The 16,741-nt window shown below is 38.7% G+C and overlaps 2 protein-coding genes across 4 annotated transcripts in view; one reads left to right on the forward strand and one right to left on the reverse strand.

The window, feature by feature from the left end:
- Nucleotides 1-16,741, forward strand: part of LOC128701367 (uncharacterized) — a 114,827-nt gene that overhangs the window by 5,732 nt on the left and 92,354 nt on the right. The window lies entirely within an intron of this gene.
- The window catches only part of LOC128701364 (uncharacterized), a 52,441-nt gene continuing 46,307 nt past the window's right edge, over nt 10,608-16,741 (reverse strand). Inside the window, exons 3-4 of the mRNA XM_053795062.2 lie at nt 14,405-15,050; nt 10,608-11,180 (exon numbers count right to left, since the gene is read on the reverse strand). Of these exons, the coding sequence (XP_053651037.1) occupies nt 10,608-11,180; nt 14,405-15,050 (1,219 nt within the window). The remainder of the gene's footprint in view (nt 11,181-14,404; nt 15,051-16,741) is intronic.

Raw genomic sequence — 16,741 nt, forward strand, 5'->3', positions numbered from 1 at the left:
TTACAACTCCATCTATAAATATATTGAACAATCATGGTGACACCACACATCCCTATCTAAGGCCTACCTTTACTGGGAAATAATCTCCCTCTCGCCTACATACTCTAACCTGAGCCTCACTATCCTCGTAAAAACTTTTCACCACTTTCAATAACCTACCTCCTATGCCATACATTTGCAACATCTGCCACATTGCCCTGCCCCCCTATCCACCCAATCATATGCCTTTTCCAAATCCATAAATTACACAAAAACCTCGTTACCCTTTTCTAAATACTGTTCACCAATGTGTTTCACCGCAAACACTTGGTCTGCACACTCCTACCTTTCCTAAAGCCGCCTCATTCATCTGCTATCCTGCTCTCCGTCTTACTCATAATTCTTTCAATAATAACTCTGCCATACACTTTACCAGGTATACTCAACAAACTTATTACCCCTATAATTTTTACACTCTCTTTTGTCCCCTTTGCCTTTATACAATGGAATTATGCATGTTCTCTGCCAATCCCTAGGTGCCTTACCCTCTTCCATACATTTATTAGATAAAAACACTAACCACTCCATAACTATATCTCCATCTGCTTTTAACATTTCTATCTTTATCCCATCAATCCCAGCTGCTTTACCCCCTTTCTACTCACTGCACCACGCACTTCCTCCACACTCACAACTGGTTCTTCCTCGCTCCTATAAGATGTTATTCCTCCTTGCCCTATACACAAAATCACAGCTTCCCTATCTTCATCAACATTTAACAATTCCTCAAAATATTCCCTCCATCTTCCTGATACCTCTAACTCTCCACTTAATTCCCCTCTCCTATTTTTAACTAACAAATCCATTCTTTCCCTAGGCTTTCTCAACTTATTAATCTCACTCCAAAACTTTTTCTTATTTTCAACAAAATTTGTTGGTAACATCTCACCCACTCTCTCATTTGCTCTCTTTTTACATTGCTTCACCACTCTTTTAACCTCTCTTTTTCTCTCCATATACTCGTCCCTCTTTGCATTGCTTCACCACTCTTTTAACCTCTCTTTTTCTCTCCATATACTCGTCCCTCCTTGCATCACTTCTACTTTGTAAAAACCTCTCATATGCTAACTTTTTATCTCTTACTATCTTTACATCTTCATTCCACCAATCACTCTTCTTCCCTCCCGCACCCACTTTCCTGTAACCACAAGCTTCTTCTGAACGCTGTAACACTATATTCTTAAAATTACCCCATACATCTTCTACCCCATTGCCTATACAGTGGACCCCCGGTTAACGATATTTTTTCATTCCAGAATTATGTTCAGGTGCCAGTACTGACCGAATTTGTTCCCATAAGGAATATTGTGAAGTAGATTAGTCCATTTCAGACCCCCAAACATACACGTACAAACGCACTTACATAAATACACTTACATAGTTGGTCGCATTGGGAGGTGATCGTTATGCGGGGGTCCACTGTACTCTCACTAGCCCATTAGTCCAACAGTAGTTTGTCTTACCCTAACTGCCTCCTCCTTTAGCTTATAAACATTCACTTCTCTCTTGCTGCTTCCATTTTCCTTGCATCCTATCTACCTTTTACTATCACTGTAGCTACAACTAAAAATATTTGATATATCTGTGGCCCCTCTATACACAAGTACATCGTGAAGTCTACCCAACAGTCTTTTATCTACCAATACATAGTCCGACAAACTACTGTCATTTCACCCTACATCATATCTTGTACACTTGTACTGTATATCCATTTTTTTTTCTTAAAATATGTGTTACCTATAACCAAACCCTTTTCTATACAAAGTTCAATCAAATGCTCCCCATTATCATTTTCACCTGGTACCCCAAACTTACCTACCAAACTTTCTCTAAATGCTTCTCCTACTTTAGCATATAGGTCCCCTACCACAATTACACTCTCACTTGGCTCAAAAGCTCCTGCACACTCGCTTAACATCACCTAAAATCTCTCTCCTCTACACTCCTCTCTTCTCCAGATGCATACACACTTATTATGACCCACCTTTCACATCTTACCCTTATTTTAATCCACGTAATACTTAAATTTATACATTTATATTCCCTCTTCTCTCTCCATAACTGATCCTTCCATACCCCCGGCCGGGATTGAACCCGCGGTCATAGTCTCTCAAAACTCCAGCCCGTCGCGCTAGCCACTAGACCAGCTAGCCACAATAAGATTCATCCAACTAGGTATATTTCTACACCATAGGAAAGTTAGCACAGGCACCTCTGTGACAACAAATGCAAGTTTTTACAGACGAATCTCCAGCTAGCGTGGCCGTGACGAACTCTAGCTCAAGTCCCTTCACTGCCGTCAACATGACTTAAGAAATCGTAATGACACGATTGCAAATAAACCATACCCCCGGCCGGGATTGAACCCGCGGTCATAGAGTCACAGAGGTGCCTGTGCTAACTTTCCTATGGTGTAGAAATATACCTAGTTGGATGAATCTTATTGTGGCTAGCTGGTCTAGTGGCTAGCACGACGGGCTGGAGTTTTGAGACTCTATGACCGCGGGTTCAATCCCGGCCGGGGGTATGGTTTATTTGCAATCGTGTCATTACGATTTCTTAAGTCAACTGATCCTTCAACATTATTGCTACCCCTTTCTTAGCTCTAACTCTCTCAGATACCCCTGACTTAATCCCATTTATTTCTCCCCACTGAAACTTCCCTACCCCCTTCAGCTTTGTTTCACTAAGGGCTAGGACATCCAACTTCTTTTCATTCATAACATTAGCAATCATTTCTTTCTTATCATCCACACTACATCCATGCACATTCAAACATCCCAATTTTATAAAGGCTTTCCTTTCCTTATTTTTAGTAGTTTATACAGGAGAAGGGGCTACTTGCCCATTGCCTCCTATGACACACATAGCTTACGGAGGAAGAATTCTGTTCCACTTCTCCCTGGAGATAAGCAGAAATAAACAAGAACAAGAACTAAGAAGAAAATAGTAGAAAACCCAGAGGGGTTAGTATATACATGTACAGTGGAACACCGAGTTTCAGCCGTAATCCATTCCAGGCGCTAGGCCTCAAGTTGAAGCAATATTTCCCATAAGAAATAATGTAAAGACAATTAATCCATTCCAGACCCACAAGAATATTCACAAAAAAATACATTTTTAAAGAATAACTATAGTTTAACATACATATAGTACTTAAATGAGTAATACAATACATAAACATTTAAAATCACATTTACATACCTTTATTGAAGAGTCTTGCTAACATCTAGAAGATAGGGAGGAGGAAAGAGGGAGGACTTATTGTTTGGAAGGGAATCCCCTTCAAGTCCTTATCTGGGGTTACTTCCCTTCTTTGTCTTTTAATGCCACTAGGACCAACTTGAGAGTCACTGGACCCCTGTTGTACAAAATAACTGTCAAGAGTGCTCTGTTTCTGGCATCTCTTTAAGATTTGCCTAAAATGGGACATTGTTTTGCCACTGAACATGTTGCAGAGATGGCTTGTTTCAGCTTGCTCAGGGTGGTATTTTTCCACAAAACTTTGCAACTTATTCCACATTCCACACTGAAGAAGGCACTTCACTCCCTCTTCCTCCTCCTCTGAAGCAAGTTCTTCAGCTGTGGTCTGATGCTATTCCAGTTGAAGCTCTTGCAGTTTGTCAGTGGTTAGCTCTTCCCTGTAGTCCTCTTCCACATCTTCACCATTCACATCCAACCCTATGGACTTCCCCCAAAACACAATAGATTCCACAGTAGGCGTAGGTTCGTCAGGGTCAGCCTCAAACCCTTCAAAATCCCTCTGGAGGAAGTTTCTTTGGGCCATGGTGGCTTATTTCACAGTCACAATCAATAAACAAGCACTAAACACAATGAATTTATTGTGATATGTTTGGAGGAGTGCGCAGGGTATTGTTCATTCAAGGATAAACAAAGCTAGACTGGCTCACGACGCCTGTGCGTGCAGGCGGACAGGTCTGGTACGCTGGCCAAAACACGGGGCACATGCTGAAACTTGGGACAAAATTTAGCTGAAAAAAAGCGGTTGAAACTTGAAGCGGCTAATACTCAGGGTGGCTGAAGCTTGAGGTTCCACTGTATATGTTTGTACATACTTGTGTAGTGTGACCTAAGTGTAAGTATTATTTATATTATCTATAATGTTTACATTATATTTACATTGTTATTTTTATATTATTTATTTATTTTTTTTTTCAACAAGTCGGCCGTCTCCCACCGAGGCAGGGTGACCCAAAAAAAAAAAAAGAAAATCCCCAAAAAGAAAATACTTTCATCATCATTCAACACTTTCACCACACTCGCACATTATCACTGTTTTTGCAGAGGTGCTCAGAATACAACAGTCTAGAAGCATACACACATAAAGATACACAACATATCCCTCCAAACTGCCAATATCCCAAACCCCTCCTTTTATTATTTATTATTTATATTTAAATTATTATTACTGTATTGTTGTTTCTGTTATTTTTGTTGCGATTTTATTGCTAATATTATTGTTGTTGCTATAACTGTTACCACTGCTACTAATTATGTACAGCATGCGAGAGTATCATAAAGCAGTGTTATTATCTCTTCCATTTAGAGATGTTGTAAATATGAGGAAAATGAACTACGTGTAGTAGGTTAATTTTTTTATTGTAAACAATTACTGTATTAGCAAAATACAGTGGTCCCTCGTTTTTCGTAATTAATCCATTCCTGGAGCTGTTACTATAAACGAAATTTACGATTTATGAATCAATTTTCCCCATAAGAAATAATGTAAATACAATTAATCCGTTCCTGACACCCAGAAGTATTAAAACAAAAAAAAATTTTACATGAAATATTCATGTAGTACATAAACAATACAATGGGAAATGATGAATGAAACATTAACAGCATAACACTTACCTTTATTGGAGATTCTTCTTAGTGTATGGGAGACTGGAGGAGGAGGAGAGAGTGGATTGTTTATAGTTTGGAAGGGGAATCCCCTTCCAGCAACACCTCAGGTACCAATTGCTTTTCTGGGGTTGCTTGTCTTCTCTGTTTCTTAATGCCACTAGGACCACCTTGAGAGTCAATGGAGTCCTGTCTCGCAAAATAACTGTGGAGAGAGCTCTGTTTCTGGCGTCTCTTTAACACTTCCCTAAAATGGCCCAAGACTTTGTCACTGTACATGTTGCCAATATGGCTTGCAACAACCTTGTTAGGGTGATGTTTCTCCATAAAGCTTTCCATCTTACCCCACATAGTAAAAATCTCTTTAATTTCTGAAGAAGGCACCTTCTTCCATCTCTTTTCCTCCTCCTCTGAAGCAAGATTCTGAGCTGCGATGTGTTGCTCTTCCTGCTGAAGCTCTTGCAGCTCATCAGTGGTGAGCTCTTCATTGTGGTCTTCCACCAATTCTTCCACATCTTCCAAACTCACATCCAACCCCATGGAACTCCCCAGTGCCACAATTGATTTTACAACAGACATAGGCTCATTAGGGTCAGTCCCAAACCCTTCAAAATCCCTCTTGTCGACACAATCTGGCCACAATTTTCTCCAGGCAGAGTTCAAAGTCCTGGTAGTCACTCCCTCCCAAGCCATACCTATAAGGGTTATGCAATGGAGGATGCTGAAGTGTTCTCTCCAAAATTCCCTTAGGGTCAAGTGAGTGTCTGTGGTCACAGTCAAGCACCTGTGAAACATTGCTTTTGTGTAGAGTTTTTTAAAGTTTGCAATGACCTGCTGGTCCATGGGTTGGAGGAGAGGAGTGGTATTCGGGGGCAAGAACTTTACTGTGATGAACCCAAACTCCTCGAAAATTAGGTCATCCAAGTTTGGAGGATAAGCAGGTGCATTGTCCATTACTATCAGGCACTTGAGATCCAATTTCTTTTCCAGGAGATACTCCTTCACACTAGGGCCAAACACTTCATTGAACCACTCGATGAAAATTTCCCTCGTGACCCATGCCTTACTATTAGATTTCCAAAACACACACAATTTACTCTTCATAACATTGTTTTTCCTGAACACACTGGGATTTTCAGAATGGTACACTAGTAATGGCTTCACTTTGAAATCCCCACTAGCATTAGCACAGAACATTAGCATCAGCCTGTCTTTCATAGGCTTGTGTCCTGGCATTGCCTTTTCCTCTTGTGTAATGAAGGTCCTCTTTGGCATTTTCTTCCAAAAGAGGCCTGTTTTGTCACAATTGAACACTTGTTCAGGTTTCAGTCCTTCAGCCTCTATGTACTCCTGGAATTCATGCACATATTTTTCAGCCGCCTTGTGGTCCAAACTGGTAGCCTCACCATGCCTTACCACACTGTGTATGCCAGTACGGTTCTTAAATCTCTCAAACCAGCCTTTGCTGGCCTTAAATTCACTCACATCACCACTATTTGCAGGCAATTTCTTTACCAAATCTTCATGCAACTGCCTAGCCTTTTCACAAATAATCGAAGTCATAAGAGTATCTCCTGCTAATTGTTTTTCATTTATCCACACCAATAATAACTTCTCAACCTCTTCCAGTACTGGTGATCTCATTTTTGTCAGCATAGTTACTCCCTTTGCAACAACAGCATCCTTGATTTCCTTTTTCTTGGCCACTATGGAACATAAGGTTGTGTAGGGTTTCTTATACATCCTGGACAGTTCGGCCACACTTGTACCACTTTCATATTGTTCAATGATGGTTTTCTTAAATTCAATCGTATTTCTCACCTTCTTTACCACAGGCTTGGAACTAGGAGCTTTCTTTGGAGCCATGGTAGCTTATTTAGTACTTGCAAGCACTAAAATAAATGGAATATTATGAAATACGTATTTCGCTGGAGCATGTGAGGGGACCTTCGCTCACTGGTAAACAATGCCAGACTGGCTGCCGCCACGGCTCACGCCGTGGGTACGTGTCCTGGACGAACTACGACTTGCGAGTCAACCTATGAAAAGCGAGTCAATGTTTATACGAAAATACCCCTATGATTGGCGAATTTTACGATTGCCGGGAACTACGAAAAGCGAAGGACCACTGTATATTCTTTTACTGAGTACATATCTATGATAAATTATACACGTTGAAGTACGCTAAAGTAAAGTTGGTTTCCATTTTTTTCAGGATGGCACTTGCTTAAATTACATCTTTGAAATTTACTTCTTGTAGAGTGCCACTTTATTTTTTTTTTTCACTGCACCAGTCATATCCCACCAAGGCAGGGTGTTATTATGTGAAGACAGTGTAAGTGTGGAGATTAGAGGACAGTTTGGGATTACCAATAAATGTAATTCAGAGAGTGAAGAAAGGGCTTTTAAAGTGTGTTGGAACAAAATATGTTGACTAAGAGGGTAGTATATTAATGTAGGGTAGAAGGAGGGAGGGGTAGAGATCATCCCAGGGAACATTGGAGGGAGGGGGTAAATGAGGTTTTGAGTGCTAGGGGCTTTAACAACCAATGGACTTGGGTGAGCACATAGATCAGAGTTGAGACAAGTGACTTTGATGATGACGTACTGTTGGAGTGTCAGCAAAATAACATTTATGAAGGGATTCAGGAGAAACTGGTTAACTGGACTCGGGGTCCTGGAAGTGGGAAGTACTTCCTGGGTCCTAGAAGTACAGGAGTGATGGTGTTAAGGATGTCAGCATACGTCTAGCAAGACAACTACAGCCTCTACTCACTTAGCGACATACTCATTTACCAATGCCTCGGACTTACAATGTACTCTCTGACCAGTATTTATACCTAAATAATGTATGTACATTAGAGATGATTTCTTCTATTCTCCTCATTTCAGTATACAGTACACTACTGTACAAACATTTAAAAATATACCAGAAATGCTATAAATGGTGCAAAGGTGGCATTAAAACAATATCAAAGATGGTTGACACAAACCCACAACTATTATAGTATGCTCCTCACTTAGCGACGAATTCGTTCCTAAGATGTGGTCTTAGGAACGGAACTCAGTTGTTAAGTAAGGAGAGGCTGTATTGAATGAATGACAGTGAATGTGTTCCTCTTTTTTTATAGTCAGCCCTACCTTGATGGGGAGATGGCCAGCGTATTGAAAAAGTTGTTAACCTATATGGGTTCTACAGTGTTATGTAATAATTATTATTAGCTTTGGTTTGTCATGTACATTATTTTTATTATATATTCATGGATTAGTACTAAACCCATAGGGGTCATACAGTGCCTAGGGAAAGAGAGAATAACCCCGAATCCTTGTCTTGAGAGCCCTTCACCAGCATCAAGGTACTTAAAGGAAATGTTTCTATTGACATCTAGTCTTTCCACCTTGTAGCAGAAATCTTCATTTTCCATCTTTGAAAATCCTTTGGGAACCTGCAGTGGGGATTTGATTCATACTGCCAATAACTATATCTAGTGGCACAATTAGCAATATCCATCATATAAGCTTAGAAACACAGAAATCTCATATACATGCATGATATGCATATGTGGTTGTTAGTGTGGCTTCAAATTCAGTATGGTTGACAAGAATTTTGTTAGAAAAAATGGGAGAATGACATGTAGTTTTTTAGGTATACAGTAATTTTATTAATATAAAGTAATTGTATGCCCACAATAGTAAGATGCTGGTATGTCATTTCTGGAACAATATTTTAATATTTTGCCTATTCTAGTTGATGGTTTACTAGTTTAAGACAATGGTGGTTCCAGGTATTCATCATTAAGGTCATATTTGGATCTTTCTAATACCAGTAAGAATGAAATAAGGCCTCCTTTAGAAGACATTGTTTATAATGCTGATAATAGCACTGCAAATATACTTATCATGACTTGTATCTACTGGTACATATGGTGATTGTTTTACTTAAAACAACAGCCCAAAAGACATTTCTTGCATCTTAAACTTAGGTAATTCATTCGTTCTCGTGATGCCTTCATTATAAATCCTCTCATACTCTTAACATTCAGTTTATCAAATAATCATTCATACTCAGATTTTAAGAAAGATGAGATTGCATTACATAAGTCAATAATAGTGTAATTCTGTTAGGTTTTTTACACTTTATTTCAGTCATTCAGTCGGTAATTTTGGACTTAACCCTTTCGAAGTTCTTCAACAATCATATTTGCTAATGTACTGATAAATCATTACAAGAAATATACAGAAAGTCTATGATTACATGATAGTATTGCTGTATAAAATATAACTTAATTTTTAATTTAAATTATCTATTACCATTGAATAGTATTCTTCTTAGAAGAAACATGTGGCATAAATCATAAGCATAGAATAGATGAGCACATTTCAACTAGAGGCTCTACAGCAGTAAAGTATAGTAGATGACTCACGAAATCGTAATGACACGATTGCAAACAAACCATACCACGGGCGGGGATAGAACCCGCGATCAGAGAGTCTCAAACTCCAGACCGTCGTGTTAGCCACTGGACCAGCTAGTTGGATGAATCTTATTGTGGCTAGCTGGTCCAATGACTAACGCGACGGTCTAGAGTTTTGAGACTCTCTGATCGCGGGTTCTATCCCCGCCCGTGATATGGTTTAAGTATAGTAGATAATTTAGTGAAATCTAATAGGTTTAGATCATTGCTAGTAATTTATAATGGTTCTTGTAATCATTTAACATAAATGTTATATGGGATGTGCTTAAATCAGACTAAAGCACATTGTCTATAGGCCTATGCTTGGCACTCGTTGAAGCAAACCTCACGTATTTATCACCCTGTAAATATTTAAATAGGTAACAGTTCAAACAAATTACACACATTTTCAAGTCTTCAGTCCATCTTGATAGTGGCAAGTAGCATCTTTTCAGAAAATGCATGTCACTGTCACAAATATTTTGTCACCTCTCAAGCTACACGTCACTCACTAAAGGTCACATAGTCTCTCTTTGTCATATCTTGTCTCTCTATAGTTACTGGTAATAAGTGTCTGTGTCACTCGTGTCAGCAAAGAAAGTTTCACAAACTATATTTTGCCTCTGATACTGTCAATCTCATGTTTAAGTCATAATTGCTTGGTTCATTTAAATATACCTGAGATAGAGAGAAATATTAAATAGTACATGTATGTAAAATTAAAGCACTCTTAAGTATTGCAGTATAGTACATACAGTATATGCACAGTACTATCACCTTTAGTACTGTAAGTATAGGAAGAATTTTGATGCAAAGCAGATCCTGTTCCCATCTCAAAAATAGTTTTCATTATTCATTTTATGATCCATAATAAAATTTTACCATGATCCACCCCTTTTGACTTTGAACTATAACTCTGACCAAACTTTTAAATTAAAAACAACATTGAACACTGAACCTTGCCTACTTGAAGTAGGCAAGAGCCTTTCATTTGTTACCAGTACCATTAGAAATTTAGTACAGTACCATTATTTTAGTTTAATGAATGCTTATCCCCAAGTCCAAACTGTCTGGTGCAGTAGTCAAAACTGACTTATGTTTTGAAACACACAAAATGCTCATCTCAAACATAAATTGATTCATTGAAAATTTATCTGAATAGAGCATTATTTTTGGTATTATTGTATTTATCATTAAGGTTTTCTTTGTAAATATCATTTTAGTTAAATATATTCATGATTTACTTCATTTATCATTTGTTGGAATGGAACCCTGTCTGTCACGTATGTACTCAAACAATAGTTCATTTCGAAGAACATCTGTCACAGCATCTTCAGGCCCAAATGGAGCCACATCTTTTAACTTTAGCGGATGAGCTGTTGTACTAGTTGTTGTGGATGTTGTTGCAAGGGAAGTGGGCTGGTATCTAGGATGGTTATAGGTATACCAAGGCTTGTGTCGGTACAAGTTATTGCTGCTGCTTGTATATGTACTATGACCATTCACGTTGCCTGCGGGTAGGCCACGTCGCAAACCGTATTTATATTTCTTCACTGCTGGCATTGCTGATGAAGGTTGAGGATTGAAAGGAGCTCGTGTGGTTTGTCGATGCTTCTGCATTGGTCTAACATTGAAGAAGGGCTTGGCAAGTCTGTTTAGTTGGGAGTGTTTAAAGTGTCCCTGGTTGTTATTGCTATTGGCATGGGAGAATTGTTGAGGAAATAATGCCCCCATCTTGTTCAGACTGGACATGGGCTGACTTTGAGGGTGTTGAGAGAGAGTTGACTTTGCTGGGTCAGACTCTTCACTAGATGACTCCTGAAAGATGAATAGTTATTTTAATATAGTAAAGATTTCTTTTTTTGTTACTTTATTAATCATTACATTTTTCATTTATTTTAATAACTAACATTTCCTTAATATAATCCTGATGCAGTACACTAGAAAGCTACAGTACAATATGAAAATATTATGTAGTGCAAGTACAGAAATACAGTATCTTTCTCAATCACAATTCTGCAATATTTAAAAACTAGATTGTGGATAGCTTCATCTTCTAAATAAAAGTGAAAATTTCAAATTTAAATATGAATTTTTGAAAAATCTGGCAAATATCATTTATGTGAGAAAATGCAATATACATACTGTGTAATTCACTTACATAACATACATGCATTATGTATTTTTTTTAATACATCGGTGCCATCTTCCACCATGGTAGGGTGACTTAAAAAAGAAACACTTTCACCATCATTCACACATAATCATTATCTCTACAGAGGTGCCAAGATACAACAGTTCAGATGTCACTCATAACAGCCAATATCCCAATCCCCTTCTTAAAGTGCAAGCATTGTACTTCCCACCTCCAGGACTTGAGTCTGGCTAACTGGTTTCCCTGAATCCCTTCACGAAATATTACCCTACTTACACTCCAACAGCTCGTCAAGTCCTAAAAACCATTCATCTCCACTCACTCTTGTCTAACATGCTCAAACATGTTTGTTGTATGTCCAAGCTCTTAGCACAGAAAACCTCTTTCATCCCCTCCATCCTTTTCTAGGATGACCCCTACCCCTCCTCTCCTCCACTACAGATTTATACACCCACCAAGTCATTCTATTTTTGCTCCATCCTCTAAATGACCAAACCACCTCAACAACCCCTCCTCAGCCCTCTTAATAATACTGTACTCATACATTCCCTTCTTTGCCTCCATGGATAACGTTCTTTGTCTCCACAGATACCTCAATGTACCACCCATCCTCTTTTCTTCATCAATTCTATGGTTTACTCTGTCCTTCATAAACCCATCTGCTGAAAGGTCTGCTCCCAAATATCTGAACATATTCACTTCTTCCATACTCCCTCCCTCCAATGTGATATCCAGTTTTTCTTTACCTAGCTCATTTAAATGATGCCCTCATTGCCTTACTCTTATCTGTGTTCACTTTCAACTTTCTTCTTTTACATATGCTCCCAAACTCATCCACTAACCTTTACAACTTCTTTGTAGAATCTCCCAAAAGCACAGTATCATTAGCAAAAAGTAACTGTGTCAAGTACTATTTTGTATTTGATTCCCCAAAATTTAATCCCAACCCTTTCCTCAGCACCCTAGCATTTACCTCTTTTACAACCCTATGTATAAATATACTAAACAAACATGTTGACATTACACATCTCTGTATAAGACCTACTTTTACTGAAAAGTAATGTCATTCTTTCCTTCACATCCTAACCTGAGCCTTACTATCCTCATAAAAACTCATTACAGCATTTAGTAACTTAATACCTGTTCCATACACTTGCAACATCTGTTATACTGCTTCCTTATCCACCCTATCATATGCCTTTTCTAAATCCATAGATGCACTGACAACTTTCCTACCTTTATCTCAATATTGTTCACTTGTATGCTTCAATGTAAACACTTGGTGTACACATCCCCTACCCATTCTAAAGCCTCCTTGTTTATCTGCAGTCCTGCTCTCTGTCTTTACTCTACTTTTTTCAATAATAACCCTACCATACACTTTACCTGGTATTCTCAGTAAATTCATTCCCCTACATTTTTTACACTTTCGTCTCCCTTCCCTTTATATAAAGGAACTGTACATACCCTCTGCTAATCCCTAAGTACCTTCCCCTCATTCATACATTTATTGAACAAAAGTACCAACCACTCCAAAACTATATCCCCACCTATTTTTAACATTTGTCATGATCCCATCAGTTCCAGCTGCTTTACCCCCTCTCATTCTATACAGTGTATGTATGTATGTATGTATGTATGTATGTATGTGTGTGTGTGTGAGTGTGTGTCAGTAAAACCTCTCATTAACAAATTTCGGCAATTTCAGACAAAGAATACTGGTTGGACAAATGTTGGAAACATTGGACAAAATGGAAAAATCAGTAATTTAGGATTTTGTCTATAGTGATAGTGCCCAGTTGTCTTCTCAAGTATCAGAGTCCAATGACTCCAACAGTTGTCTAGTACAAGCCAGAGTGGCCATATCCAGGACTTGTCTGTTTTTACTGTTCCTGAGTCATGGGCTGCCTGTGCCAGTTTACTGTTTGTGCTCACTCATGGAAACACTTGTCATTCAGTCTCCAATTTTTCCCTGGATTTAGTGTTGTGTGTGACTTTATTAACACATCAAATAAAGTGCAATTAACAATGACTTCTAAGGCTAGTAGTGATACTATGAGGAAACATGTGGTTCTCAGTGTTAAGCAGAAACTTGAAATTCATTAAGAAGGTTAAGTCTGGTGTCTCAGTGGCATGTCTTCTCAACTATCTACATTATTTTCACTAGTAGAGCTTTATGGTTCCTCTGATTCAAAATAAAACTTATTCTGAGTCTCCGCTATCATTCATGGCAGTTTACATCTCTCTTCACAAAAGGTAAATAAAATTGTACTGTAAATTATGTATAGTACAGCCTCTCCTCACTTAACGATGGAGTTCCGTTCCTAAGATCACATCGGTACACGAATTCATCACTAAGCAAGGAGCATACTATAATGGTAGTGGATTTGTCAGCCATCTTTGATATTGTTTTAATGTCACCTTTGCACCATTTATAAAATTTTTAGTATATTTTTAAATGTTTATACAGTAGTGTACTGTGTATTGTAATAAACAGAATAGACGAAATCATCTCTAATATACATTAGTCGGTGTGCATACTGGTCAGAGAGCCCTTCGTATATCCGAGTTGTCGCTAAGGAGAGGCTGTGCTATAAAATTGCCGTACAGTACTGTACTCTAGTACTGCAGGTTACAGTACCTGCATTCCTAGTGTCTGGTTGTCTTCTGAACAGTGGACCAAGTCTGCTTGCTCAGAAGACAACCAGATGATGATAAAAAAAGTTTATTTCATAATTCAGAAGTTTCGGACAATCAGTAATGTCATACACCCCATTAGTCCATTAATTAGAGGATTTATCGTATATACTGTATGTATGTACTGTACTGTAATAATTCGTTATTGTGAAATTATGAAGTTGTACTATATTCTGCTGTTATTGCCTACCTTGTGATCTACAGTCACTGCTTGTTGAACACTGGAGCCATAGAGTCCAGCCTTGAAGAATTTTTCCCATACTTTTGGGCTGTTGCTAGTAGGACGGTCTTGGAGTGCCATACCAGACACACTGCTGGAGTTAGAAATTGTTCCTTCAGCAGAACTAGAAGCTGGGCTGTCATATTTCTCATATAATTCATCTGAGAATTTACTGCTATCTTCTCCATCCAGTTGTCCGTACTTTGAGCTATACTGCAATCCTGGCACTGACATTGGTCCTTGGCCTTCATAGCGCTCATAATAAGCCTGAAATGATGCTGCTGCATCATTCCTATTGGAATCAGTGTTTTGATACTCTTGAGGTAAATGCTGAGACTCTGATTCTGTTAGCCAGTATCTTTGAGCTGGCCAAGGGGTATTTGTGGCTGGAGGGCGATTGTGTGGTTGAGACTGGAGATGTGGCGATGGGGTGCCCTGGAAATCTTGCCTCTGAGGGGAATAAGGTGGCCAAGGTTTATTTTTGTGTATGGTTGTCTCTTGTTGGTCAGGAACATTAGTACGTTTGGTCAAAGTGTTAATTGTTGTCTGGTCCTGGTTGGGTTGACTTGCCAGATGTGGTGACTGCTCTGAGGGTTGAGTGGCAGCATACTGTAATCTGAGGACAAGCATCACAATTACTGTACATAAATAATGAATGAATATTTTGTCTTAGTACGTTATAAAAAAATATATTGTACCATGTTGGTTTTTAAGAGTAGCTTGTCATTCATTTTAAAAATAGTTGAAGCTTCACATTGCAAATGTGTTTAAAGAAGTGGAGCATGAATCTTGATTTATACAGAGTACAGGCGCTCCTTGACTTTTGATGGTTCGACTTAATGATATTTCAGCTTTACAGTGGTGCAAAAGCAATTACTTTGGAGATGAAACTTAAGATAATTACCCAGCATGAAGACAGCAAGTCTGTAGTTAGTATTCATTTATTTACTTCACCATACAGTGGACCCCCGCTTAACGATCACCTCCAAATGCGACCAATTATGTAAGTGTATTTATGTAAGTGCGTTTGTACGTGTATGTTTGGGGGTCTGAAATGGACTAATCTACTTCACAATATTCCTTATGGGAAAAAATTCGGTCAGTACTGGCACCTGAACATACTACTGGAATGAAAAAAGTTCGTTAACCGGGGGTCCACTGTACTAGTATTTAGTTACAGTAATTTTTATTTACTTATTCAGTGACAGTTGTTATTTATTTAGAATAACATTTTCATATCTGACTTAAGTTGGGATCATTAGAACGTAACTCCATCACAAGTAGAGGAGCACTTGTACTATATGGAAAAGGAGAGGGCAGGGAATAAGGAGAGGGGCAAAAGAGGGTGGGCAGCAGGGTGAGGAATAAGAGGGTAATGTAAATATGACACCAGTTGCTGATAACAAACAAGAACACTATCCATTTCTTATTTTCATGGGATAGGGAGGCATCCTGCAGGATAAGATAGGAAAACATTTTAGTAAATGATGGTTAAAGATAGTATACTAGAGTGACATCCAGCTTCTTTGTACTAACCTCCACATTCAGTTGACCAACACACACACAGTGCATTTCTCAAACACTTACTCTGTATATACACTCCTTCCTGGTCATCATCTTTTTCTATCCTCAAACTCACTCATAAATATTCAGTAGAAACATTCATTACACAAATACATTATACTATTTACACAACCTTGATGTGCTTTTACAAATACATACAGTGGACCCCCGCCTTACGAACGCATCGCATTACGTTAAATCCGCCATATGAAGTACTTGAACGCAAAAATTTTGCCTTGCCTCACAATAAAAAACTCGCCTAATGTGATTCGTCTGGGACGTGTCCCACATGTGGCCTCAGCGCCATTGTTTACAAGCCAGCCAGTGCGGTCGCATCTACACATACATTCAGTACATTTCACATTATCCCAGTGTTTTTAGTGCTTGTAACTTCAAAATAAGCCACCTTGGACCCCAAGAAAGCTTCTAGTGCCATCCCTGTGGTAAAAAGGGCGAGAATTAGTATGGAACTGAAAAAAGAGATTAAGGAAATGTGTGCAAAGTGGGTTGAACTGCAAACCTTTATGGATGAAAGTCACCCTGACACAGCTACTGCAAGCTGTGTTGGCAACCTGTACAATGACAATGTTATGGCCCATTTTAGGAAAGTCTCAAAGGAACGGTAGGTACAGAGCTCTATGGGCAGATTTGTTGTGCGACAGAGGTCCCGTGACTCTCAAGCTGGTCCTAGTGGCAGTAAAAGAAGAAGGCAGGTAACCCCGGAAAAGGACTTGCTACCTCAAG

Source organism: Cherax quadricarinatus, chromosome 72 (assembly GCF_038502225.1).
Source record: "Cherax quadricarinatus isolate ZL_2023a chromosome 72, ASM3850222v1, whole genome shotgun sequence".
Classification (NCBI taxonomy): Eukaryota; Metazoa; Arthropoda; class Malacostraca; order Decapoda; family Parastacidae; genus Cherax; species Cherax quadricarinatus.